This window comes from Malurus melanocephalus, unplaced genomic scaffold, assembly GCF_030028575.1.
Source record: "Malurus melanocephalus ecotype Western Australia unplaced genomic scaffold, MMel_1.1 scaffold_162, whole genome shotgun sequence".
Lineage (NCBI taxonomy): Eukaryota > Metazoa > Chordata > Aves > Passeriformes > Maluridae > Malurus > Malurus melanocephalus.
Window position 1 is genome coordinate 1094849 of NW_026623394.1, and position 27481 is coordinate 1122329.

The 27481-nt window shown below is 50.6% G+C and overlaps 1 protein-coding gene across 1 annotated transcript in view; it reads left to right on the plus strand.

Moving 5' to 3' along the window:
- The window catches only part of SSH2 (slingshot protein phosphatase 2), a 91815-nt gene extending 65614 nt beyond the window's left edge, over positions 1-26201 (plus strand). Inside the window, exons 5-15 of the mRNA XM_057371982.1 lie at positions 2748-2869; positions 5244-5312; positions 6076-6141; positions 7125-7319; positions 9103-9196; positions 9325-9453; positions 11557-11603; positions 12982-13128; positions 13709-13909; positions 18057-18900; positions 20168-26201. Of these exons, the coding sequence (XP_057227965.1) occupies positions 2748-2869; positions 5244-5312; positions 6076-6141; positions 7125-7319; positions 9103-9196; positions 9325-9453; positions 11557-11603; positions 12982-13128; positions 13709-13909; positions 18057-18900; positions 20168-22117 (3864 nt within the window). The 3' untranslated portion in view covers positions 22118-26201. The remainder of the gene's footprint in view (positions 1-2747; positions 2870-5243; positions 5313-6075; positions 6142-7124; positions 7320-9102; positions 9197-9324; positions 9454-11556; positions 11604-12981; positions 13129-13708; positions 13910-18056; positions 18901-20167) is intronic.
- Positions 26202-27481: the final 1280 nt, after the last annotated feature.

Consider the following 27481-nt stretch of genomic DNA (forward strand, 5'->3'; position numbering starts at 1 on the left):
AAGTTCTTTCTCCACCTCATCACAGTCCCTGAAARCCACRCCATCCTCCCYAGAGTGACTGGGACTTCAAATACTTTCACTTAAAAGGCATCAGRRTACYTGGTGTGCTCCTGCTGTCAGGTGTGCACATGARCTAGCACTTAATGAAAAGGTTAGAGATTCATTTGTGATTTGATAGGTATATTGAGGCTCTAACAGTAACTTTTAAAGTTGGCTGATTTACTATGTCAAATCTGCAGTTTTACTACTCCAGTAAATATAGCAAAACATGTTATCTGCCCCAATCATGATTGTTTACTGTRTRCTAAGGGTGTAAGTGTTGYACCCAGAGATCCATGCTAAGCCATGCTCTATTTCTCTGAAAATTCCACCTCACCAACGTGTAGCTACGTTACTTTTGCTTGCTGTTTGTCTTGCCCTCTTCTAAAGGGTCTTGCATCAAGATTTCCCATTACTGCTGGCCAAATTGGTTTAGCAAAGTTAGATTTTGTTAATCCTCTTGCTGTTGGACTCCTCAAGAGAAGTAGAACAGAAACTCCTGTGTGGATGCCCCAGACATGAGGCAGCTGTGTCCGTCTGCTCCTGKTTTAGGCAAGTCTGTGCTTCTTGTTGAGGTTTGGTTCCTAATGTAGGTAATGACTAACCACCGAGACCTTGGTGATTACTTGCTCTTCTAGGTTGAAGAGCACCTTTCTGTTTTCCCACAAGTGSTTAGTTCTAGAAACAGCCATCTTGGGGAGAACTCACACCTTAAAGGACTGACCACTTTGATCCTCCGTTTTTCCAAAGGAATCCCAGTGACTCAAGAAGCAAGAAGGAAAATCAGGCTGGTTTTAGCATGACTTATCCTAAGGAGATGGGGCGGGGCACAGTCTCTGGCTGTACAGAGCACGGCTGTCTGCTGGCATCAGCGTTTGGGTAGTTTCTGTTGGTCTTTGGTCCCACTGGGCAAGTCTGGAAGACTCTGTCAACACCGTCTCGTGCCTGCACTTGCTGTTCCGCCCCATCACCMGAGCTGCTGCTCCCTGCAATGCCACTGGGAAGCTTTCCCTGCTCAGCATTCCCTGCCACAGAGCACTCCGCTGGGATGGCGAGCTCTGCTTAGCTGCCAGGCACTGGTTCAGCCTTTGCTGTAGGCTCCACCACGTCTTGTGGTCAAGATTTCCCAGCTGGTGGACAGGAGAGCTCTGAGGAGGTCAGAGGGGGCTTCCTCTAAGCTGAGAGGTGTTGTTCTGACCTCAAGACCAAGTTGGAAAAAAGTAAAGGAGCATTTTGGTAAAAGCAGCCTGCTCCTGAATGATCCCATGCGATAGTTAATTTTGGAGCTTTTTTAAGGTTTAAACTGGGCTCTCTGAGCCATGACCTCCTGTGAGGGCCACCAAGAGGTGTCAACTCAGGCAGTGGCTCGGGAGGGCTGCTGATGTTTGAGGAATTTGGGTTCAGTTTGTGGAGGATGTCAAACACCACTTCAAACTTCAGCCACTGGGTTGAAAGGAATTTASCAACCATTGCAGCAGGCAGGAATCTGTCCACAGCACAGGGGCAAGGCTGGGGTGGGATGGGATGATTCCTTCTGACCCGTGTTTGCTCTCTGCAGGCCCTGCTCAAAGTTCAAGCAGCAGTTTAACAATGTGGTAAACACTGAGGCCAGACAGAGTCTTGGGGTTGGATTGGGCCATCCAAAGTTAAAGCTTAGTATACAGAATTAAGACACTTCCTTTCTAGGGATGTCCTAGTTTTCTAGTTGGGATTCTGTGACTAAAATAGCTGCCAATGGCTTGGAACAGAGTCCAAAAAGTGTTGCAAGTAAAGGCTGCCGGCTGCAAGTGTTGATAAGCAAAACTTTCAGTGCTGGGCTCCCTTCCCCCGACTCCTCATTAACCAGCAGTCTCTAAGACTTCCTGGAGTCCCTTCAGTTCTCACTCCTTGTGGCTTCGTGGAGGATCAGCTCAACTCAGTGGAGCCTTCCGGGAGCTTCAGCGTTGGTCTGACAGTCACAGCCTAAGTTCCACTGCTTTCTGAACACTCTCAGTAGTATTTTATTTGGGGGATTTGGAGTTGAGCACCAATCCTGCTAGAGCTTTTTTGGCACAAATGATTGTGGCGGGAGCAACGAGGCACAATGACTTTCACCTTTCCTGGGCAATCTGAATCCAGTGAAGAATGTAGCTTAGTCATAAGGATATCTTTTCCTGCCAGGTGTAAGGCAGTACAGTTGCTTCTGCTCCTGGGAAGTTGCCAGAAGAATTCAAAGACCAGCAGGAAACCACATGTGAATTAGATCCTGGTTGTCTGTTCAGCTGCCTGGGAAGCTGGTGGAAAGAAACTTTTGGAGCTGTTGTAGCACACAGTAGTGTCAAGGAAAACTCTGCTTCTTGGGGCAAAAAGCCCTCTGGGAGCTGAAGGGCACATTCAGCTCTCAAGGACATTCTCACTGTCTGTCTCACTGATGGTTCATGAAGCTCAACTGGGCTGGGACCAGTCAGAGGGCTGCAGGTTGTTCAAAATGAGCCTTGGTGGGACAGAGCAGGTATGCAGAGGGCACCAGGAACATGCCAACTGTTGAGGAGGGCACTGTGTGGGAATAAAGCACTTCTTACCCAGCTGAGGAGCGTGGGACATCCATACCAGTCCAGACTGCATCACTGCTTCTGCGCCTGTCACTCAGCATGAAAAAGTGGTGTGTAAAAGTAATGATGTGTGTTTTGCTGACTGCACTGCTGATCTCTTCCCCTTCTTTTCTTCAGGCTGTGAGACTGGAAAGTACCTACCAGAACCGCACTAGATACATGGTGGTGGTGTCCACCAATGGCAGACAGGACACAGAGGAGAGCATCGTCCTAGGAATGGATTTCTCTTCCAATGACAGGTACTCAGAGTGTCCAGGTGGGGAAGTCCTTGTGCTCACCCCCACATCAAGTTAAGTGTAGAAATCATTGTCAGGTGTCCTGTATTCCTGGGGATRGGCTGCCTCAGCTTTTCCAGCCTAACATCTTTCTTGAGATCCAGAATTGCCTTTTTATTTCTTGAAAGGAGGTGGTAAACGTGAAGGTAACAGTTCAGGTCAGCATTTTCCTCATTCCTTCGAGCCTTAGGCTTCTGTGAAGATGTTCAGTGCCTCTGAATGGCGAGGTCCCCAGGCCCTGCATCTGCACACCAGAGACAGGAACAATTTGCATGCAAAGAAAGAAAAAGCTGCAATTAGAGTGCTGGACCTCAGGGTCCAGGAGAGCAGGTAATAAGAAAGTGGCTGTCAGGCAGCTCCTTGCCAAGGTCATGGCACAAAGGCCTGRTGGCAATGTCAGGRTTGGYGATGGCAGATCYTGTGCACCRTGTGCTGTCYYCAGGCAGCAGCRTGTCGTCAAGGTTTAGTRCTTCTGCTTCATTCATTTAAATTCYTGCTGACCTTTCCACAAGGCTGCAGAATGTGGCTGGGAAGCAGCTTTTGCTGCTGGAGGGGCTGTGAGCCAGGAGAGAGCACCACAGGAGCTTCAGGGGCAGAAGCTTCACATTTAGAAGGGGACAAGTGGGCACTTGGGAGGCATGTGACTCTTTAAAAAGAGTTTTAAGTAAATATTGGCCTCTACTGGAAGACAATCAACTGAATATTCAGCCAGTTTCAKAAGGTTTCATATTCACTCTTCCTTGCAACACAACTGCTACAGGAATGACTTTGCTTTTGCAGCTAGTTGGGATAAATTGCTTCCAGGTAGTTAGAAGGGTCGCTGGAAAATATTTTTGAATTGTTTGGTAAGAAATGGCCTTCCAAATAGCTTGCAGGTCACAGCAGTCACCATGCTTGGTTTGGAGCCTTAGCTTGGGAGATGCCTGCTAAAATAGGAGACCAGCCTGATGCTGCCCCTGGCTCCTGTCTCTGCACATGTGTGCACAGCTGTGGCTCAGAGATGTTCTTGCCTTGGGGTGAGAATAACTTGTCCTTGTACAGGTTGCTGTGAGATTGGAACTGGCTGTTGGCTGTGATGTACCCACACGGCCACCTTTGATAACTGAGAGCTCACTGGTATTCAGTTTCTAATAACATAGCARGGTCATTCTAGCTTTCTGCTGGAGTTCCTGAGGTTGTGGATGGTCACTGTGATCCACCCTCCCCGAGCCCACTCGGTATTTATAACTCCATGTAGACTTGTTGCTATGGTCTCTGATAAGCGCTCGCTGAACAGTATCACTAAAAATACCCCGGCCACCTTGGGAAGCCTTTTAAAAACACATCTTTCCATGAGCTCATCCCATGTTGTCAACAGAAATAGCTGCGTGCCGCAGTGTCTCCTGGTGCTGGGCACCAGGCGTGTGCATTTCCAGGGCTCCGTGTCTGACCCTCCAAAGCCTGGGCTCACCCTCTTCCCGCACCTCAGGAGCTGGAGGCTGGCAGGGCTGCTGGAACTGCTGGAAATCTGAGACCACCTGGTGCAAAGCATAAGAGCAGGAGGCAGTTGAATTCAGTCTCCTTCAAGATGCTGCTTTCTTATGAAGCAGTTTTGCAGCTTTATGAGATTCAGCTCTTTCATTTGGCAACCTGGAACAGGTTGTGTTGGGTTCCCACGCCCCTGCCTTTTTTCCATCGCTTGGTTTCTGCTTTTAACTTAGCTTTCTGCTGAGCCTTTCAGAAAACTGGTGACTGTGAGGGCAAAGAGAGCCAAGCAGCTGAGAGAGGAGTGGGATTGCCAAGAGGGGGCTGTTGTGCTCATTCTTGAGGTGTGGGAGGGTGAAGAAGGGTCAGGAGTGAACCACAGGTGATAGGCTGTGATTGCCAGCCTGCCATGCTGCCAGTCACTCTGCTGTTGCACTGCTCTGCTCCCAGTCCCCAGCAGCTGTGGCTGAGGGACAAACAAGAGAATAAAGCTGTGGATTGCAAAATCAGAGCTAGAACCAAACCTCTTGAGCCTGAGAGGGATTAATCTGTAAAGAAAGCCTTGAGCTGACCAAGGACTGTGAGCCCCCTCTGACCTGCACAAAGTTCAGTGGTTTTGGGTCCTGTTTGCTCTTCTTCTCAGTGTGTTAACCCTTTGGGCTTTCTTGAAAGGATTCTGCTATACCCTGAATCTGTTTAATGATCCTTGCCAGGCCCCTGTAGAGCAACACTGGCACTGTTTGTCACTGAAGCAACAGTGGAATTTTAATTTTTTTTTTCATAATGAACACAAAAATATTCAACTATTGCCATGAGATTAGAACAATTACATGGTGCTGTTGTAGACAGACTGACMTTCTCTTTCTCACTGCAGTAGCACTTGTACGATGGGCTTGGTGCTGCCGCTSTGGAGTGACACCTTGATCCACCTGGATGGGGATGGGTGAGTGCCTTTTGTGTGGTTTCTGTGCCAATACAACCTAGAAGARGGTGTATGGGGAAGGATTCCAGTGCTTGCAGGGCCCTTACAGGTCCAGCAGACCTCCTCTGTTTCCCTGTATTGGGTTAGTAGGCTCAAATGCCCTAACTCACAGTGGTTGTGGCAGGGAACACCAATAATTGACTTATCTGTGAATAAACACGCACTGAGACAGTGGCTTATGTGTGTGTTTAAGCTGGAGTAAAGGAGCTTTTACTGGCGAGTGGGTGTGTAGTGAAAGCTCCTTAAAGGGATCCTATTATGTGTTCCTCCATCACGCTTGCAGCAGGCAGCGCTCAGCCCACAATAAAGCAAGAATGATGTTTCTCTGCCAAATAGACACCTGACTTGCAGACTCCTGTTTGTGCCAGTTACTCAGGCTGTCCAGTGCAGTGCATGGAATGACTTTTCTTTCCTTGGTAGCTGCCCCAGGATGTCTTTAGCTGGACTCTGTTGCTCCCAGCTGTGGTACTGAATTTGTGTTGCCAAGGTAAACAGCACAGCCCAGCACTGTCCCACTGTCTTAGTTTCATTCCCAAACAGCAGCTGCTTTAAAAAGTTATCTTAGAGCTTTTAGTGTGCTATTTTGATCTGTTTGCTAGCTGAACTCAGCAGTGTATGCATAGGGCTAGACCTTTGCTGTTCTGATGTGCTACAGACTATCAGTTATTAACTAAAAAGTGACTTTTGGGATACATTTTTACTGTGCCTTTTCTATTCTCACCAGAGGGTTCAGCGTATCAACAGATAACAGGGTGCACATATTCAAGCCCGTGTCTGTGCAGGCAATGTGGTAAGTACTCACTCCAAGCTGTCCCAGTGATCTTTTTTCCAGGTGTTTTGGCTACTTAAGCTCTTAAAAAGCCGGTGCTGCTTTACATTACTGGGATCTTGGGACTTGCTTGAGCAGCCAGGAGTTTGCTTTAGAGACAGGGAAGGAAGTTTGGTACCAAAGGAGAAAAGCCATGTAAATGCTGGTATACAGCAGCTTTGTCTCAGCTGAGGGCAGGAAGGAATAGGGTAATTTTCTTTGCAAAGGGCTGCTGCTTTGAGCCCAAAAGTCACATTGCTTTGAGTATATGTTTGAAATATTTTGAGTCATGTTCATTGTGATAGAGGAAMGAAAAACTGCTTGCATTTTTCTTTCCTTTTAGGGTGGTTCATGTAGTGATCATGAAAGTATTTCTGGCTCGAGCTTCTTTGCATTGCAAAAATACATCGCCTGTCAGCGATGCTGCTGTCACCCCAGTGATTTTGACCTGGATCCTTCTGATCCCAGTCAAAGATTTAAAATAAGCTAAAAATAGGAGAGGGGGATTTGTTTCCCAGCAGCAGCTGAAGAAACTTCTGACATCCCTCGTGCAGTTGAGAGGAGGCAGACACCTAAACATCTCAGCAGAGTCCCGAGTCCCTGGTTGTGCTTGTCTGATTCCTGGGTGTCCCTGCACTGCGTGCCGGGCAGCTGATGGCACAGCAGGAGCTGTCAGCACCCTGTCTTGGACACAAACTCTGAGCATCTTATTTAGGGATTGGATATTTGTAGCAGATTTGGGAACCAGAGACACGGGTGCCTCTGCCCTCTGAACTGTGGGCACCTTCACTGCTATCCAGGCTTGTCTTGGCACGCTGCAATTAAGACATGAAGCTCTGGCAGCGGGTGGGTGTCCACAGCTTTTCAGGACARCCTCCTGCACAGTGCCAGGGATTTGTCTGCTTAATGCTTGACACCAGCCTGAGGAAGAAATGATTCACCTGCTGATATTGTTCCCTTGCTAGGTCTGCTCTGCAGAGTTTGCATAAGGCTTGTGAAGTGGCACGGAGCAACAATTACTATCCAGGGAGCCTCTTCCTCACGTGGGTCAGTTACTATGAGAGCCATATCAACTCRGACCAGTCGTCAGTCAACGAGTGGAATGCCATGCAAGATGTCCAGTCCCACCGGCCCGACTCGCCCGCCCTCTTCACWGATGTGTAAGTTGGGCTGGCTCTGCTGAGCCACTGGTTGAACGTACCCAAATCAGGAGAGAGTTTCCACAAGAGATTGCTCTTAATTAGGTATTAACAGGGAGAAGCTTCCTGTTCCATGTAATACATGGAGTCCTGCTTAGGTAAACACCAGCACTGGAAGTTTAGCCCTCCTCTGAGGCTCCTTTGCATCTCCTCCAGCCTGTTTTCAGTTTAGTTGTTTACCTTGGGCTTCAGGCTTGCAGACCTTTGSTTCTGCAAGGTAAGTCCTGTGTTATTAGTGAGAGAGGTGTGGTGCACCTAAACCTTGTCTCTGTTACGGTTTTGTCCCCTGGTTCCAGGCCTGGAAGGAACAGGTTTCTCTGGACTTTGCTCTTGCACTGGCACGTGTCTAAGCACATGTTTAGACTAACATGGTCTTTTTATCCTCACTCAGTTCATTTTGCTGTAAAGTGAAGTGTTTATGTATGGACTTCTGAGCCTGTGAGCTCAGAAACATCCTCATCTCATCCATCTGAGACACCTAAGAATGGGGGCAAAGAGCCRTGCAGGTTTTTGTCATTCTGAGGAGCTTAGCAAGTGTGGAACAGGACTGTGTAGGTCCCAAGATGCCTCCTGCTAAATGTTTGGGTATCAGGTGATGGAGAGTCCAAAACAGTGGCTGAGGTAAATGAGTAGGCAATTTGGAAAGGCAGAATTTATAGGCTGTATCAACATTCAGCATTTACCACCCCTTAGTCATCAGTAATTGCTGATGGTACTGATACCATATAACCTCAAAGGTAGTCTGTGACCAGATGTGGTGCCAAGTGTGAGGGCTTCAGTTGCCCATTTTGTAATTACTTCACTGGGCCCAGCTGCTTTCCCAGGATAATAGTGCCTTTGGTTGATTTATGCTCCCAGATATTTCCTGTCGCTGGAGTCCAATGAGTGAATAATGATGCTAAGCAGTTGTTCAGCTGTGAACAAGTCTTCACACTTGATTGTTTTTTATTGTACAAGGCGGGTGGCTGAAAACTTTTGGCAGGCTGACAGATTAATATTTTCTTGTAGCTTTTCATATATAAATTTTATCTAACCCACCCTTTCCCTGGTGGCAGCAATTGAATGATTTCCTGGGGATACTGAAACAGCATTTTCTTAATGAAGCCCTGAAATAATGCATGAGCTTAAAAGAACCAGGAACTTCCATGATTTTTATTTTACAGTTGAACACCTGTAACATCCATACCCTCACCACCCTGGCATCCTTCCAGAGAAAGGGAAAGGTGATGGGAGATGTCACTGCTGGGTCCATTCTAAAGGTGCTGGATGAGCCAGCCCCGTGCTGCTGCTCTGCTGCAGCTTCCCCTGGTGTTACTCAGGCTATTTTTGCAGCTGGTGATAAGGCCCCTGGCAGCAGAGGCGGGAGGAATGCAGAGGCTTAGCTGCCCTCATCTCTCCATGTAAGGAGTTTTGGAGCTGTTACCTTTCCAAGAAAGGTAGGGAGAGGCTTAGATATTGCTCCAGAGGGTATAATGCAGCCTTCCCAATTTAAATTTTACCAAATACCAGAGGTTCTCTGGATGACTGCARTGGATTAGGGGCATTCAGTTGGTGTCTTTCATATACGACTGTGAATCTAAACTGGGCTTTACTGTCACCTGAATTCCCTCCAGCTGAGGAYATGCCTGGGGGGAAGTAGTGTGAGAGTCTGAGACTCTGCAGAGTATGCAGTCTATACATATTTTAAAAGTGCCATAAGTTCAGTTTGTTTCCCCTCCCAGTGACTGTTGCTTTCTTCCGACAGCCCAACTGAGCGGGAACGCACGGAACGGCTCATTAAGACCAAATTAAGGGAGATCATGATGCAGAAAGATTTGGAGAACATCACCTCAAAAGAGGTGAGTGGTGAGGGGAGCAGCACTGGAGGTGCTGCTGTGCAAACTAGAGAGCTCTGTGCCTCATGCCACAAAGAATGTTCAGAGCAAAAGCTTCACATGATTTCCTTGTGTCCCTCCTCCCCKCCCAGATACGCACGGAGCTGGAGATGCAGATGGTGTGTAACCTGCGGGAGTTCAAAGAGTTCATTGACAACGAAATGATAGTGATCCTTGGGCAGATGGACAGCCCCACACAGATATTTGATCATGTCTTCTTGGTGAGTCTTAACAAGTGAATACAAGAGTGARCACTCCTAACACTTCACATTGTGACTTGATTGACACAGGGGCTTCTGGAGGAAGGTAGAGGAATTCTGAAGGAGAGATTGGTTGATCCTGGGGTCGCCAACTCTTAAGCAAGGCAGTAATGAACAAGAGCAGCCTGGCTTTTTGGCTGTACTAAACTTTGCCATGTAGCACCAAGCTGTAGACCCTGTCCCCAGAGGATGGAAGGGAAAGTTTTAATTCAAACAGATTTTCAGGGCTGTTTCCGTTGATGTAAGACCAATTTTGTGGCTTTAACTGTCCAGGTACCCACATGCCAAGTTCTGGTATTTGGGAAAGGCATCACTGCAGCAAAGAGAGAGGGGAGCTGTGTGACATTCAGGTGGAATGACGTTGTTATAACCTGGAAAGCTCTGAGATCRTGCAATCTAGGAGGAGCAGAGTAACATAACAAAAAATCCTGGAGATAAGTCACTTAAGGAAACATAAACATTTTGCTGTTTAATGTTTTGCTTGCTTAGTCGCTGCTGGGGCCTGTCTTAATAATTACAGCAGCTCCTTCTGGTGAGTCAGCGCTCCACTGGATTTCCCAGCCCCGGAGCCACGGACACAGGTTTGGTTGGGCTGTCTAGCCTGTGAGCTTGGCTCAACTTTAAACAAAGCCATTCCTCTTGGACCAGCTGGTCTTTCCAAAYGGAGAGGGCCTCTCCCAGTCTCCGRCTCAGAAGGGATGGTCTCTGTTAATGTAAGCACTCCCAGTTGGGGTGAAGCCAGGAAAGTTGGAAGTACCTACGATGTAATGAATTTTTTTCTTGCAGACTGTGTGTTATTAGGAGAGAGAGAGAGAGAGAGAGAGAGAGACCTGTTACAGGCTTATGGTGCTGGCCCAAAGCTGTTCAGGCAGCTGGATCCACTGCAGGGCTTTGAGTCTTGGCTCTGAGTGCATTTAGTGGGGAGAAAACTTTTCAAACAGGGCTTGGAGGCAGCACCAAGGAGAAGAGCTGTGGTTAGTATGTGGAATAAAAGTATTTGGAAAGCAGCTGCTSTGGTGAGGAGCGGTGCTGCTGGGGCTGGGCACCAGCTTCACTCAGGAGCATGTGTGCTGCAAAGCAGGGTTGTGCTGGAGTGCTGTGCAAGGCAAGGAGCTGTTTCCTTCCAGGTGGAGCTGAGGACCCTGTGGGATCCCACTTGGGGAGTGCTAAAACAACTAAGCAGGAAATAAGAAACCTGATGATCTTGGTAATTATGGATCAAAGGACAGGAGAAAAGGCTTTCACCCCTGCAGCATTGTTCTCTCTACCTGTGGAAACTGATGGTTCCCAGGCCTGAATTAAATGATTYTTCCTTGACTAGAAAGAGGCAATATTAAACCAAATCTGGACTTTGGTAAATATGATCAATCATCTTCATTTGGATCATCTTTTCACTTGGGAGCCATTATAGGGCAGGGGAGCAGGTAGCTTGTGCACCTTAAATTATGAAGGCAGCCTTGGATGGTTTTGTCTTTAGTCAGGTTTGTGTTTGAGCAGGAAGCAAGCAGCTTGGAGGCCTTTGTGTGTGCTGCAGAGCAGAGGGTTACCTAGCCAGGGTTGGTTCAATGTGTTCATTTCTCTGCTCACAMAGGCTTTGAACATGGGGAGAAGAGGTGTAACCCAAGTGAGCTTAGGTGTTGCTGCCTTTGATGTTGGAGATGGGTGTTTGGTGTATAAAGAGCACCTGGTGRTGTTTAAATGCAGGCAGTTTCTCCTCTGTGGGGCAGAGCTGGCGGCAGCCTCTAGAGAAAGGGTGGAGTGGTCCCGATTTGCTAAGGTTGATTTGTCAGTGGTTTGCAGGAAGTGCCAACATACAGTGCTGGGCTCTGCTTTCAGGGCTGCTTCTTGTTTCAGAAGGGATCTGGTTAATGGGATGAGAGAAGATGCTGAACATCAGTCCTGGTTACCACTTGTGTACCCCTGTACTCAAAACACCCCCAGTTCTCCAACCCTTTGSTGCTCAGCCTTCTCCTGTGGTTCACTGGTGACAATCCCTCCCTCCACCAGTTGCCTGGCCATGCCTTCCTTCTGCCTGATGTGTCCCTTTGCATGTTTTCCCTGCAGGGCTCRGAGTGGAATGCCTCCAATTTGGAAGATTTGCAGAACAGAGGGTGAGTAGCTTCAGGCCATCATCTTAAAAGCAAGAGCCTGGCCTTAACACTTGTCTGTGCAACAAACTCTGTGCCATACCYGCTGTGTAACCTGAGTCTTTAACTAAAGGGTTTGCAGATTTTTGCAGATCCAAACAAGCTTCCTCTAAACTCCTTGTCCCACAAACAGGCACACTAAAGTTAAAGAACCTTACTTCTGACCTTGACTAATGTCCCCAAGGCAAACAAAGGAAGGCAGCAAGCTCACAGCTCTATAAGTAGTAAAAACTGCAATTGCTGAACTGGATGCTGCATAGTTGGCTCCRTGCCCTCAGCCCCAGCCCGTTGTTCTGGACTGATTACAGAGGCACTTCGGACCTCCAGGCTGTGGCAGGAAGGAAAATGTGGAGAAGAGCATTTGGTGCTTTGAGTGGGGCCCAGTAGGAAGTAAAGTCCTGTAGCTCTCAGGCTGAGCACTGATGGGTTCCTCTGGTTCCTGCCCTTTCTACTTTTCAAGCTCAGAATGTCCTTTCTCTAGACCAGGTGGATATAAGCCCCAAGATTGTGCAATTAAATAATCATTCACGGGCTTGGCTTATTTGTGCCAATCCAGTGGAAAAAACTAATCATGCTGCTGAGTTGATAGTGCACGTCTGTACCTCAGAAATTCCACCTGGCAAAATTGACTCTCCTTGTTGAGCTCAGGGTCTGCTGTGGTTTTCTTGAGTCCAACAGGTCCTACTTGATTGCCAGTGATCTCATACCTGCTTGGGAAAAGGGATGTCACTCCCTTGCAGTGCCCTTGTTCTGCCTGATATCCCAGCACGAGCGCGTTTCATAAGCATCTTACAAGTAACCCTCAGGGCTAAAAATACTGAGTGCAGTGTACATAAATACCACACGCTTTCTCTAGCAGTTTCCTTTCCAGAAAATTCAGGGATAAGGAATAAATCCTCCCCAGTGGCTCATTGTCTGTTACATCTCTCTGTAGTTGCTTCATGCATTTGTTTAGCTCTGGTGTTGCTTGGGGACTTAGTCTTCCATCTTCTTGTGGTTTTGGTGCAGCAGGAGGGRAGACTCACAGAGGGRCTTTGAGAAAGTTCAAACTCTAATTGCAAGAGCTCCTGTGGCACAAGTGTTGCTGACAAGAAGAATAGAGGTGGTGGGCAGTGTGATGTGACATAATGCAGAGGAAGTTTCTATCCATGGATCCCTGTTACCAGGCTCTAAATTGCCCAGCAAAACCTATTGGCAGTGTTAGCTGCTGCTTCCTTGCATTAATTGCAGGAATTTTGTTCAAAACTGCACTTCTAAATGGCCTTGGCAAAGCAAGGCAAGGCTGCAGTGTAGCAGTGGGACATCTCTCTGAASTGTTTTTCTCTCTGCTGTTCCCATGCAGGGTACGGTATATTTTGAATGTGACTCGAGAAATAGATAACTTCTTCCCTGGGCTCTTTGAATACCACAATATCCGGGTTTATGATGAAGAAGCTACAGATCTTCTGGCTTACTGGAATGATACCTACAAATTCATCTCCAAGGCAAAGTAAGTCTTTTCAGAAAACACAACACACACATTTAGAAGATACTTAATAAGCATTTTGTTTTCCCGCTGGCTTTCTGAACTGCTTTTCCTCCCTGCCTACCTAGCATCAGAGCATTTTTGTTTTGTGGTTTGCAGTAGAAGAATATTTCTGTGCTACAGGCTGCCCTGAACTGCTCAGTGTGTTTCTATAATGTGTTTCTAAACTGTGGCACCACATTTGTGTTACAGATTCTCTTTTTACTTGGGGTACTGCTTGGTACCAGGGGGCCATTTGGGCTGAGCTCAAGGAAGCCACATTAGTCTGCAGAGGTTTCCATGTATTTCTGTGTTTGTCTACTTTTCAGAAGAGCTGTGGTAACAAAATCTGTTAAGAACATTAATAAGACCTGGTTCTTCAGTTTCTTTGTCTGTCCTGCTCCAGTTTATAAATTGGATTATCAGATCACATCCTGGACTCCAGCTGTGGCCACAGTGTTGAAAATATATTTGATAATGCTCTGGTAGAGAAGTTGYTGTTTTCTTAAGCTTCTCAGATGTTTTCTGTTTAGTTATCCTCTTTCATTCTTTTCTTCCACTTCAGGAAAAATGGTTCTAAGTGCCTGGTGCACTGCAAGATGGGAGTGAGCCGCTCAGCATCCACGGTGATTGCTTATGCCATGAAGGAATACGGCTGGAACCTGGACAGGGCTTACGACTACGTGAAGGAACGGCGCACCGTCACCAAGCCCAACCCCAGCTTCATGCGGCAGCTGGAGGAGTACCAAGGGATCCTGCTGGCCAGGTGAGTGGAAGGAATGATCCTGATGATCCATATTAAGGCATAACACTTCAATGGTTGGCTCCATTCTTTTAGGCAGAGCTTGTATCGCTGTGTTATGCAAGCTCGGGATCTTAGGAAAGGTAGTGCTCTGTTCTCATGGGTTATCTCAGCTAAGCCTGGGAAAAGGGGTGTAACAGGGAGCTTTCTGGAGGCTGTTTGGCTTCCAGGATGTTYGGTTTTTGGAAAGTAGCATCCCGTGAAGTGTTATCTGAGTGCAGCATTCAGAGCTATGCAGGCTCCAGYAGAGATAAATGATGTCCCTGTTGCTTGTAACATCACTTGGCAGGGAACTCGCTTTGTCTCCTCACAGTTCCCAGTTGAACATGCCCCTCCTCAGCTGCTGGTCTGGTTTTATTTAGATGCCTTTGGTAAGTGTTGGTGTGAGGGGAGGGGACAGGATGTTCTGTGCATTGCAACAGCAGTGTTTATTCCTGCCTGGAGTCCTGAGGCTGGTCTGGAGCTGGGCCTGGGTATGGGCAAGTGTGTTGTAATCCCAAGCCTATCACCTGACTAGCAAAAAGRCATAAATATTGCATGTTTCTGAGCTGTGTTAAGCAATGTCTTCACGTGATCAGCAGGAAGGAGGCAGTGACACTCTGTTTTGCCAGATTATGGTATTTTGTTTGGGATCCTGGTGTGCTTTGCCTGGGAGCAGAGCTGCAGCAAGCAGAGTTACCCARTCTGAACCTCCTGCCACAGGAGGTRGCTCTTAGCAGGTTTGGACCAAAGTAAATAGTGAATTTCAAACCTTCTTGGTGTTACTGGGAGATGCCTGCTTCTTGTAGAATCATTTAGGTTGGAAAAGAGCTTTAAGATGATCGAGTCCAACTGTTGTCTTATATACTGCTATTTATAGCAGCTCAGGCACTCATATGCTCTCTGTAGTGCTCACTACTTACCTCTGTTCCCTGCTTGATTTTGTCCCTTCATGTCTGTTCTATCCACTTGCAAAGACCTCTCTTCCCTCTCATTCCAGTAACTTATCCTTCCTCCTTTGCTCTCTGCCTTTTCCCAGCAGCCTGACTGTGTTTGTTGCTGGGCCACGTTTGCATTCCCAATTTTGACACCAAACCTTTGCTGTAAGCTCCCCTGTCACTGGAAAGTGCTTCCTCTCTCCCTCTCTGCATGGATAAGCAAACTCGGGGCTTCTCCCAACTTATTCCCTGTCCAGATGCACCAACAGGGTCTTYATTCTCCACCTCTTCCTGTGCCTCCCTTCCTCTCCCCTCTTCCCCAAACCCAGCCTGCCATAACAACCCTCTTTCTCTCTAAAAAGCAGCCRAGTAGTATCAAATCTCAGGACAGATCACATGGAATAGATAATTATAAAAAATAGTGCTCTACTGGACTGAAACCCTTTGAGACAGACACCACACCRGCCTTTGGTGCCTCATGTGACACCAAACATGCTGCTGGCCCCAGTTAGTAAAGGTCAGTGCTTAACTCTGGGCCGGAGATGACCTGACCAGTGTGGTGAGCATTCAGTAGACTGGGAAATTAAACCTCACTGGGGTAGATTGGATGGAGAAAAAGAAGCTTTCTAGGTGTGAAAAACGCACCAGCAGGTTGGTGAACACCTGTGAGAAGCCATGGTGTGGGAGCAGCTGGTATCTCACATCTTCAAGCCCTCAGCCCTGCAGTTGGTTTGGGTAATCTGCCAGGCTGGTAGTTGGTGGCGTGCCTGCAAAGCCACCTTGTACAAACATTTTGGTTAAGGATTATTTTTCCCCGTCTTTTAGTAATTTATTTTTTGGAGGTATATCTTTCTTCTTGTCAACATTTATAGGGATGTGGCTTCCCTTTCCACTGAAGCACAGCGCTGCTCCTGACCTACTCTGCAAGTCCCTGTATAATGGCACAAGCAGGATTACTTGTGAGGCATTAAAAAATGCAAGAGCAGTGTGTTACRTCTGTGTAGGACAAAAAAGCCCGCAGTAAATGAAGCTTCACTGRAACAAGGAATGGCCCCTCCGTGCTGCAGAAACTGTCCCTCTTAATTCACTTCCTCTCAGCTCCAAACTGCTTTTTTCCCCCCTTTCTTTGTGTTGTTCAGCTCTGCCCTCCAGCTCTGGCCTCCTTGTTTATTGCTGCAGTATTCCAGGACAGGTAAAAAAACAAAACCAAAGRAAAAAACAAAAMCAACAGATTGACACTCATGTGACTGCTCCARTTTCAGGGGGAAGGTATGTGAGGGCAGCCATGTGCTCACACTATCTAGTTACGGTTTTGTGCTGGGGTTATAGCAACTGGGATATGTTTTCCAGCTGTAAAATGAAAACCCCCTGCCTGCTTTTAGTCACAACAACAAGTGTGTTTTGCTCTTTGGGACTGTCATACTTCCTGGGGTTAGTTAAACTGTCCCCTCCCTCTGTTGATAAACACAGCGAGGCTGAGCCRGGCCTGTTTCTGTTATTAGTTATAGATAAGTTACAGGAAACCAGTGTTTGGGATCTCCTGTGCCTTGTGCAGCTTGTGGATCAACAGCAGCTGWATACCCGAGCCTGGAGAGCTGGTGGGAGGTGTAGGGGGCTCCAGGTCCAAAGCTGGTGTGGGCACAAGCACTAGGAATGTTCCCCACAAGATTCAAGAGATGATTGTTGGGCTCTGGGAAGGGGCGTGGGCTCCTCTTCTCTGACCCTGCTTCAGGYACCTCATGCGGGCTGTAAGACTGGGGAAAGTGTTAGATTGGAAGTTAGCACAGCACACCTCTGCCAGTGGTGCTTGACATCTGTTTTGSTCCTCAAATCTGTGCCAGTTCCTCACACAGGAGGGTAATTTTCACTTTCAAAATCAGATGCASAGCAGAGAGCTGGATTTGAGCACTGAAGTGCCCTCAGAAAACATCAGCAGCTCCCCAGGTTATATGAGCAGAGATGTCAGCTGACATCCCATACAGAGCCTCAGGGACAAGCGTGTTTCTGCTGCCAGTGCCAAACTGCTCCAAAACCCACAGAGACAGAGCACGTGCACCCCAGGACAGTGTCTTTGGCCTCTGATCTTGATCCTCCTCTCCTGTGAAAGGACCTGATTTTGTCTGTGTCACACGTGAAGGTTGTCACTGATTATAGGGTTGGAAAGCTAATTCTGCAATCTGAGATCTTTTCCTTAGCTGTTGGGCACCCACAGTTGAATTGGCACATGGTAATTAACTCAAATACATCTGTTAATTAACTTACTGTGGCCACTGGATGTGTCTGGGAGCGCCTGCTTATGCTAGCAAGGTACTGGAGGGGTTTTGCAAGGTCTCCTGCAGTTCCAAGGAGGTTTCTGTGGTTTCTGTGTTCCTCCTAGGGGCAATGGGTGGAAACACATCCCTGTGGCCSTGGCCACTCGGCAAACCCTGGCAGCCTGGGCTAGCCTCCGGGATTTCATGGCAAAAAGTTGCCCCTGGTGCTGTCTGTGAGCCCGGGTGAATGGCTTGGGGTTTTGGGAGGTGGAAATGAGGAAGGTGATGCAATGCCACTGGCAGTTGCTTGTCCTTTTGATGGCTCAGACCTTCCTAAAGGGGCTTTCCACAAGCTGGAGGAGTTCTGAGCTTCCTTCCTGTGGAAGGTGGGTGGTGATTTGGGCTGTTTGTTTATTGTTGAGGATGTCTTGTGTGTTTTTGCACACACCTACTTCTCCTCATCCCATCCTACCCTACAAGAGCCAGTTATTGATGACTGAAGCTACTCAGAGAGGGAACCACAAGGGAAACTGGACTTTTTTCAATGCCCACCACCTGCTTGTGTGCAGCACGAGGGTTCTCTCTCTTCTGGTCACTGCTCATGTGCTAGCAAATGGAAAAGTGCTGGCTGAGAAAGGACTGAATTCTGCAGTAAACATTACATTTTTTTGGGTAGACTGATCCAACACTGCTGGGGAATAGGGAGAGGTGTGCAGAGCAGAATGGTGCAATGGGATTTAGCTCCTGGAAAGTGGCTGGTTACTGAATCAATGTTTCCAGCAGCAGGCTTGGCCCTAAACTGTTGAGGTGAAGCTGCAGTTGTGGTCAGTGACTCCAGCATTTGGCACAGTTTTTGTTGTAGGTTGTGTTCTCCTGCGAGGTGGATCTGGCTCCGGTATGTGGAAATTACTCACCATTTTCCTTCGCTCTCCTTCCCCACAGCAAACAGCGGCACAACAAACTGTGGCGCTCGCACTCRGACAGCGACCTCTCGGATCACCACGAGCCCATCTGCAAGGCTGGGCTGGAGCTGAACAAGAARGAGATCACCACCTCAGCAGACCAGATCTCAGAGGCCAAGAGCAACGACAACCAGCAGCCCATGTCTCCCATCTACTCAGCTGAGCTGGACAGGGAGCAGCAGCTCCTGGAGGATGCCAACATGATCGAGGATGTGTGTGTGAAGGAGAGAAGGATCCACTTAGAGTTTACTTGCAGAGACTTCCACACTGAGCAGATGGAGGACAAGCTGAACCTRAACAATATCAATGGCTGTACGGCGGGGTGTTGTGTGGACTCTGTGCCCCCTGACAACTGCCATGCWTCTGAGGCCTTAATGCAGCTYCAGCACCCCTTGGAAATCACRGAGTTTCCTGATCTGACMGTGGACGATCTAGAAAAAGATGCCCTTAAGCCTGATATGAACGTGCACTTGGTTCCCATGGAAGAATTCACTTCATGCTTAAAAGACTTTCCCCAGTCCCCAAACCAAAATTCCCCAAGTCTGCAACAGAACCCTCAGCCCGAAGTGACAGACCTCAGCACAGACAGGATTGATTTCTTCAGCGCCTTGGAGAAATTCGTGGAGCTCTCCCAGGAGAGCCGGTCACGCACCTGCTCCCATTCCAGGCCAGAGGAGCAAGGGACTGGGAGGAATGGGGTCTCCAGGGTGCCCATGCTGGAAGTGCCRCCTGCTACAGATGGGGGTGCAGATGCTCGAAGGAACAGCCCTGGAAACTCTCCTCAGGCATCAGATGACTCTTCCACAGATGAAGAGCAACAAAAGGTTAAAATAACTTGCTCAGGTTTTTTAGGAATTGCTGCTCGACCCTGTCTGTGGGCTGCTTTCTGCTGTGGGGTGGCTGTGGATGGGATTTTCTAGCCCTGCTTTCACTGGGCAGGGTGTTTAGGGAGGGATCGCTAGATGCTTCCCCCTTCCTTCACTTTTAGACACTTGCCCTTTTCTGCACTTTTTCCTTAAACATCAGTTTGCTGGCATTGGCAGGGCCAATGAGCTGGCCTTGACCTGACCTGCTGTGCCGTTCTCATGAGAAACTTATTTTTGAGTTTTGCATCAGGACAGCAGAAAGGTGGGACTTGACCCACTAATGTAGCCAGACCCTGAGCCCAGCCAGCATCCCAAATCTGCACAGATATTTACCTGASTTGAGAAATCCACCAAAGAATGGAGCAAAACTGGCTCTTTTTCCTGGCTGGGAAGCACCAGCAGTGGGGTAGTAAATCAAGGCAGGTGTAGAGCTTCTACTGCTGGAGGAAGAAATTAGCCTGTCCAGGTCTGGAGTGATGGGATAGGGCACATCATGGCTCACTTCTCCTGGGTAGAGAGAGATGGTCATGACAAAATTTAGTAACCTCTAAATTTAGGTACCTTTTTCTCGTAATTGCTTTTCAGCCTCCAGGACTCTCACAGGGATTGATGATGTCTGGGGCCATCATTTTCTGGGAGCTTCTCTTATTTAAATTCCACGCTGCATTGCTTGAATCTTTTCCATCTCCATGTGAGGCAATAAGGCTCTTCCAAATATAATAGGCCAGTGCTCTCTCCTGTGATTTGGCAGAGAGTGTCTGTAGGGATTGGGAGCCTCCCTGGCCATTTTCCTCTGGGAAACCAAGAGCGTTTCAGTGCTCGGTCATTCTTTTTGCTGTACTTCTGTTTGCTCCATACCCAAGCAGAATTTGTCACATTTTCAGTTTAAAATAGCAAATTAGCAATATTAGGATTCTTTTTGTTAACTGGACTTTTCTTCATTAAAAAAAAAAAAAAAGCTACATTTTCCTTGGAGTTTGTGGCAATTAAGGTTCTTAGATTTCAGTCTAAATGAAGATCCAGCCTGGAGTATGTTAAATTCARTCCCAGAGACAGTAAAAAATTTATATTAATGATCACTGTTCTTGTGATCTCTGTCCACACAGTGCCACATGCTTTTTTGTTCCTTTGGGGATATGCCCCCCTGTGTTCTCTAAGCTGCTGCTGTTTGCTCTGTGTCAGCACAGCTGGTGCACTTTGTAATTCTCCTGTCTGTGTGTTGCAGGAGGTTCCTGAGCTGCCTGGAGCAGGTCATCTCACRAGATCCCACTCGGAAAATGCCATTTCTGTGAAGGAAATTATCACAGAGATCGAGTCAATCAACCAGGGAGCAGGATCTGCCCAGCAGAAAGAGAGTTCAGCCAACCTCAGCCAGACACCAAAGAGGAACACGGTGCATGACCTGCCAGTGGAGGTGATTTGGGCATCAGAAAAGTTGGAACAGAGCGAAGGAGCCTGTGCTGGACACCAGGAAAAGGAGAAGGACCCTGGGCCAGCTGAGCAGGAAGAAGCCCCATCCCTGCAGCCATCTTCTGGTAAAACAGACCTGGAGGAAAGCAGCTCTGGTGGGGAGCAGCAGGAGCCTCGTGGCTCTTCCATCGACCCTGAGCCCAAGTGGTGCCCCGGCTCCGTCCGGCGAGCCACGCTGGAGTTCGAGGAGCGCCTGAGGCAGGAGCAGGAGCACCAGCACACGGCCCCAGCCTGCACTTTACCCACCCGCAAGAACTCCAGGAACGACTCTCCTGCTGCCGAGCTCCTGCCACGGGGGAAGAGCGAGGAGCCGCCCCTGGAGCTGGCTCCGGAGGGTGACCGGGCTCAGGGTCCGGGTGCTGAGGAGCTGCCTGYGGGCAGACCCCTGCCTGCACCCCTCGGCCCCMCTGCCCAGGAGWCCCTGCCCRCAGAGCCCAGCCYGGGGCAGGAGGGGGTGGCACAAGAGCGCAGGACAGTGGTGTCGTTTGACGGGACGGAGGAGCCATCCCTGCCCTCCCTCCTCCCAAAGAGGATCGAAATCATCGAGTACACCCTCACGGTGAAGCCTGCAGAGCAGCGCCCCGACACAAGCTGTGAGCAGGGCGGGCTGGCTGCGGCCACCCCGTCCTTAGATGAAAACTTGAACCCCTCGGTGTGCTTGGAGAAGGCTCCGGCYGATCCCTCGCCGCCGGAGCACGCGGTACGCAAGCAGGCCGCCTTCACCGTGGGCGGCCCCGGCGAGGAAGGTGATGCGACCCCTGCTCACCTCACTGCTGCTTCTCCCTCTGCCCAGGTGACCTGTGCCCCTCCAGCCAGCCTCGAGCGCTCTCCTTACCCCTACRTCATTCACCTGGAAGGTGTCACCGAGCAGAGCACGGCCACAGACCATGAGCCGGTCACGCCGTGTGGCGCCGAGGGAGACGCGACTCTCCCGTTCAGGGACGGTCCCAAACCTCTCTGCGGGGGTGATGCTGCGGGCATCTCGAGGCAGCTGAGCAGTGATGACTTCACCAGCCAGCGTGCTGAAAACATGGACCTTCTGGACATCTCGTTCCTGTGTTACAGCCTCCCGCACAGCTCCAGCAGCCGCAGCGTGGAGGAGCGCTCCAGCAGCCCCGGGCTGGTCAAGCAGCGGGCAAAGGAAATCGAGGCTCGGATCCGGCACGCGGGGCTCACCACGCCCTCCCACATGAAGCGCTCGGCRTCCCTGGCCAAACTGGACTGCCTGGACCTCTCCAAGGACGACTTACGCGAGAGGGAGTCGGCCTCTTCCGATGCCAACCCGGTGCTTCTCACCTGCGTTGCYCTTGGTCGAGGCTTTTGCGGGGGGAGGTTGGAGAGGGGCTCGGAGGGCGTGTGTGGGAARCATCGCCTCTCCTCCCCAGAGCCCGCTAAGCATTTTGTGGAACAGCTCAGAACAGCTGAGTGCATTGCCCAGAGCAAGCCGGTGGAGAGGCCGCTGGCTCAGTACGCCAAAGAGTGCAGCTCCAGCCAGCAGAGTTTGTGTCCCGGCGCGGATCCGACGTGGACTAGCTCCGAGGAGGGCCCTCCGCTGCTCCAGGTGCATGTCCTGGACTCCTTRTCTCCAGCTCAAGCTCTGGCTGTCGCCCCACGGCAGCAGCATGGGAGAACTCACCCTCTGCGGAGGCTCAAAAAGACCAATGACAAAAAGCGGACAACCAATCCCCTCTACAACACGATGTGATCCTGGGCCCTTGGCTGTGATTTCTTACCCAAAAGCCGTGGTGTTGCTTTCACRCAAGGGGCAGGTGTAATATAAGGAACATGCACTTTATTGGTTAATTTTATATATATTGTCATTTTACTGTTCCTGGCGCATGTAGGTGTGGGTTGGTTCTTCTGTGTGTGACTCTGACTGCAGGACTGTTTGGGTTTTTTTTAAGTTTTTTAACTCGGATAACCTCATATGTTCTTTTGTTTGTTTTATTTTGTTAGTTTGTTTTAAAAGAACACTTTTTTGATGAGAAAATTGATGTTGGCTTGCTTTGGGAAGGTAGAGTCTTGCTTACAAACCAGATCCTAGTTCCTAACTTGAATTTTCCCCCATGCCTTGAAATGGTGCTGGACAGGTAGTGGGGTGAGAGCCCCTGTAAATGTGAAGGTTGTGCCAAGGTCCCTTTGTTTGGCCTTTTTTTTCTGCAAACTGGAACTCCACCATGCTGGCAGATCCCTCACAAAGCTGCTTCAGGACGGGCTCGGTTCAGCTGGTGCTTCCCCAAAAGGAGCACACGGGGTAAATCCTCYCGATGGATGGGCTCTGATAACCCTGGGCAGCACCAAGAGCAGCTCTCCCYGCTGCCACAGGGCACCCAGAGCTCTCTGCTCTGTGCTCAGGTGGGGCACAGCTCCTCCAGGAGCTGCCCCATTCACCTCCACCCCCAAAGCCAKTGTTCTTTTAAAACAAACGCCTCATTAGGGTTTTAACCCTCCCATTACTTGAATACTGCTGTGGGCCTTCCAAGTTCATGGCCATATCATCTGTCCTCTGCCCTCTGCCCCAAAGCTGTTCTCGTGCTGCCTGAGTTTCCCTCTCCCCTGTGCCACGCTCACGGGTGTTTCTGGTCACTCCCAACCTTGAGCTGTTTTTGTTACATGACATACTGCCCTTAATGCAAAGCTTTGTCCTCTCTGCTGTCGCTCCTAACTGGACCCAGAGGGAAAACCTTTTCTGGGAACTTTTTCTTTTCTCTTCTTTTTAATTTTCTTTTTTTTTTTAATTTTTTGTTTTATTTTTGCCTAAATTGTATATATGATATTTATATGATTTTTTTTTTTGGTCTTTTCTATGTGTTTTTCTTTTTTTAAAAAAGGGCAAGACTGCATTCTGTAAACTGGAAAACAAACCCACCTGACTCAAACTCAGTGCTGTTCTTTGTGATCTGCACAGACACAGGAGTGGATTTGACATTACAAGCTGTCTTCCCTTTCCAAAAGTGAGCCTCGATGCCAAATGTGTCCCTTCTCCTCCAGTCCTGTGTGAACCCCCGTTATCCCACTGTGGGAGGGGCACTGCGTGTCTGCCCATCTCCTTCCTGCTTGAAGCTGGGTTCCAGAAATGCCAGTTGGACATGGAAAGCCATYGGCTGCTCTGAGCCATTCTGCAGGTTCTTGCTTCCCCGGAGAAACTGCTTTTGAAGGGTCTGCTCCAAATTTCAGCAAATTATTTTGTGGTTTCTGAGCAGTTTGGCTAAATCAAAGCTTCCCATTTCTAGCTGAGTGCATCAGCAAATTGTCCCTGTGCTTCAGGAGCAGAGAGAAAGGCCAAGGGGAGCTCTGGGTCCTGTCCACAGTCYCGTGGCAGGTCCTGTGTGATCTGGTGCTTGGCTGGAGCCCAGACTGCCCTCCGGGGAGGAGTGAAGCAGGGAGAAGATGCAGAATGGCTCAGGCTGCYGAAGCCCAGCATGGAGAGGACATGGTGTGGGAGGAGCAGCAGCCAAGGCCATGCCTAGAAAGCGGCCCTGAAGCTGCAGAGCCATGCAGGCTGTGATGGGACAAACCYTTCTTGAGCTGGAGAGGGGTGCATGGCACCGGAGCGCCCCAGAGTATTGGGAAGCAGCATGTGTCTGSCCTGGGGAAGGGATGTCTGTGACCCCCAGTTTGCCCACAGCTGGTGGCAGAGGCCAGCCTAGCAGCTGGCAAGGTAATGCCACCTTGCTGTCCCCTCCTGTAGCTGCCCGGGGTCATCCTGTGCTGCCTCCTAAGTCTGTGAGTCCGTCTGTGCTCCCGCAGCCACGAGTGCTATCCCTCCCTTTCCTGAGCTCTGGCAGGAGCACAGCCCTGTCCTGGGTCAAACTGGATGCCATGCCAGGCCATTTCAGTCTCTAGAAGTCACCCAAGCCCCTGGCCCAGGAGGCCAGGTCYTTCTTTGGGACACTGAAAGACATGTGGCGTCTCCTAGTCCGCTCCAGCTGGCTCCGGAGCTGGGCAGACACTGTGGAAAGGCCAAGTGGCTCATGTCATCTTGAGAAGGACAGGTTCAGTCCTGGCCTCCCCCCCAAACTTCACCAGGCCCCACTGCCCACCGTTGTGGCCCCAAGGATATTCCTGGTTGCCACCAGCATGCTTGGCTGGCAGTGTGTCCTGGTGACAAGGATCTCCTGGGGAGGGTAATTTTTTCCTGTGTAGAATTTTTTTCCCTTGAGAAGGCAGGAGGAGGAGGAAGAGGATCTGGTTTCTTTGCCCAGCTTGATCTCAGGAGAAGGGCCCTCTAGGAAGGGTCCCCATGCAGACCAGAAATGCTGCTTCCTTCCAATACTCAGCTGCTCTCCRGGTGCTTCAGCTGGGGAGAGCAGCGAAGGGGCAGAGGCCCCTGCAGGGAGGTGCTTTGCTGTCCCCTTGTCCTTGGCCCTGGCCCAGCACAACTGGTTTTTCTCTGAGGAGGCTGTGGGCAGGCAGAGAGTCGGGAAAGGTGGTTCTCTTGCAGAGTGATGAAGGCCTTGGAGGTCTGGAGGCTCTGAGCGGGATAGCAGGAAGGGGTCGGACTGGAGGGGCCTGGACTTCTGACCCCTGTCTGGGCTATGAAGCCACCAAGCCCTGGCATCAGAGGTCTCTGCTGGGGACGACTGTCCTTTCTCCATGCAGGTGGCTCCTGGGAGGGTGATGATTCGCTCCTGGTTCCCGTGGCCACCCCACGAGAGCTTCTTGTGACCCTCTGAGCACCACRGGGAGCAGCGGCACCTCCGGGGTGCTCAGCAGCCGAGAAGCCTCGCGGGTAGAGGGGGGTTGGGAGAAACGCGTTGTTTTAAGGGCATTTTTGTACAAAGCAACTGTTCTTTGGTCTCTGGCGAAGCCTCTYGGAGGACGCTTTATTGTTTACATTGACTCCTGTACAATATCCCAGCCATCGCTGCCCCGTCCCGGCCGTACTGTAACGTGTGAGCCTTGCACAAACGGACTGCGTGTGCGTGAAACTGGTTCTACACTGCGTTCTGTTGCACTCGGTGGTGTGTGTGGGTGTGGGTGTGTGTGCGAGCGTGTGTCCGGTCTGCTCGAGAAGTTGTGAGGTGTACAAATGTGTCCCCTCTCGGCCCTTTCCCGGGGACACGGTCCCAGCGGGTGGCAGGAGGTGACGCCGCTTCTGGGTCACTTGGATGTTGAAACGGAGCAGGGATTAGCTCCGTGTCCCTCTGCCAGCAGAGGCCGGGTGGAAGGGATCCCTCCCCACCTCCGGCTGCTCCGGGGACCTCCTGGGAGGAGCGAGCTGGGAATCCACGGCCGCAGGGGCACCGCACCTGCCGGGGGCTCCAGGAGCCCCGCAGCCCTCTGGCAGGAGGAAGCCATAGCCACCGCAGGTCCCTGCTCGCCGCACGGTGCGTCCTGCCTTAATCCGCTCCTGCAAACCCCCCGAGCCCCTGGCGTGGGGAACCGGCGGGTGCTGGCCTGGTGCAGGAGGGTCCGGGCTGGCGCGGGGCTCGGTGCCTGTCCGGCGGAGCTGCCAGAGGTGCTAACAGCCCGCCCGCGCTGCAGACATCTCTGTCGGCACGAGAGAAGGTGCCAGTGCCTTTTATTTTCCTTGATGGAGATGTGACGTCCGTGCGCTGGTCTGTAGGGATTGCCCAGGGCCGAGCAGCTGGCGGTGGGGTTGTAAACCAGGGAGGGGAGCGCTTCTGTCTGCCCCTCCTGGATCTTCCTTGGTGGCTGGGATCGTCCCCTTTCCCCCTAAAGACTTTATGACCGATGTGCTCAGCTGTTTTTAAATGTGAACTTGTGCACTGATGTGCAGATTCAATGTTCTTGTTACCGAATGAATAAAAGTTTTATTTTGAAGATGATAACTCGTGTGGCCTCCTGTTTGGGATTGGGGCGSGGGGTGAGGAGTGATCTGTGCTGCTCTCAGAGCATGGAGTGGCAGTGGGGGTCTGGGAAGCCACAGTGGGGTTTGTTCACTCATGTCTCCTACCAAAAGGGTGGACCACCCCATCCTGTCCCAAGTGATGGAGCTGTGCACACTCAGGAGCTGTTCTTGGGGTTTAAGCTCCAAAGGGGGTGTCAGGTTTTAGCTGGAGACTGGACAGCCTGACTCAGGTTTTTGTTTTGTTGTGAGAAAAGCCGTGTGAAGGTCTCTGTGGCCCTGCTGTGAACAAAGGGCTGTGGAGAAAGGCAAATTCCCCAGTCTCAGCCTCACCATGGGTGCAGGAGCTTCTCTCCAGGCCAGAGCTGAGTGGGMGTTGGGGTGTGGGGCCAGGGTTGTCACTGTGGGTCTGGCAGTGTCACTGGGGTGCCCCATCCTTCCTGCTCCCCCAGCACCGTCTGGGGAAAGGCTCCCGAGGGTCTTTCCTTCACTTGGGGTTGAGGACAGGATAGGGCCCTCGCTGCATCCCCAAAGAGAGTGAGCCAGGGCCGTGGTGGGACGGAGCAAGCAAGGGGTGCCTCTGCAGCCCCCTCCCTCCCTGCCACCCCTTTGGCCGGGCAAACAAGGATGTCACCTCTTCCCTGCCTTTTTGCCAGCTGCCCCCTCCTGCCCACTCAGCCAATGCTCATCCAGCTCCACATGGTGCCCTTGTAGGGTCCCGGGCTTTGCTGCCTTTCCAGGAACCACCACTCCCCTCCCTCTGGTCCCTGAGCCCTACAATCCCTTAATCCCCTTGGGCCAGGGCATCCCTGCAGGGCTGGGCTTCACTAAATCCCAAATCTGACTTCTGGATGTGCCTGTAACCATCCTGCTGGGCTGGGCTGGGTCTGAGGTGGGCTTGCAAACCCCTTTTTCCTGGGAGAGGTGGGGTCCCCGATGGGGTTCTGTGAGTGTTGGGAGCCTCAGGGGTAGCCCACGGTTCCTGTGAGGCTGGGCTGGCCCCGGGCTGTGGGGGGACCCATCGCAGGGTCACAGCCCTGCTCAGAAGTGACCCCCGGGGTGATGCAGCCTRGGGGTGTCAAAGGCTGCCCCTCCCCTTGGTTGCCCCCAGTACTTCAGAAAGGCTCAGGGGGCTTCTCCTGCCCCCATCTGCCGGCCCGAGAGGGTCGCACGCACCGCGCCGGGGGCTTCGGGCACCCCCCGCTTTTGGGGGGGAGCGGGGGGCGGCCGTGCCGGGGCTGCCCCCGACCCCGCGGG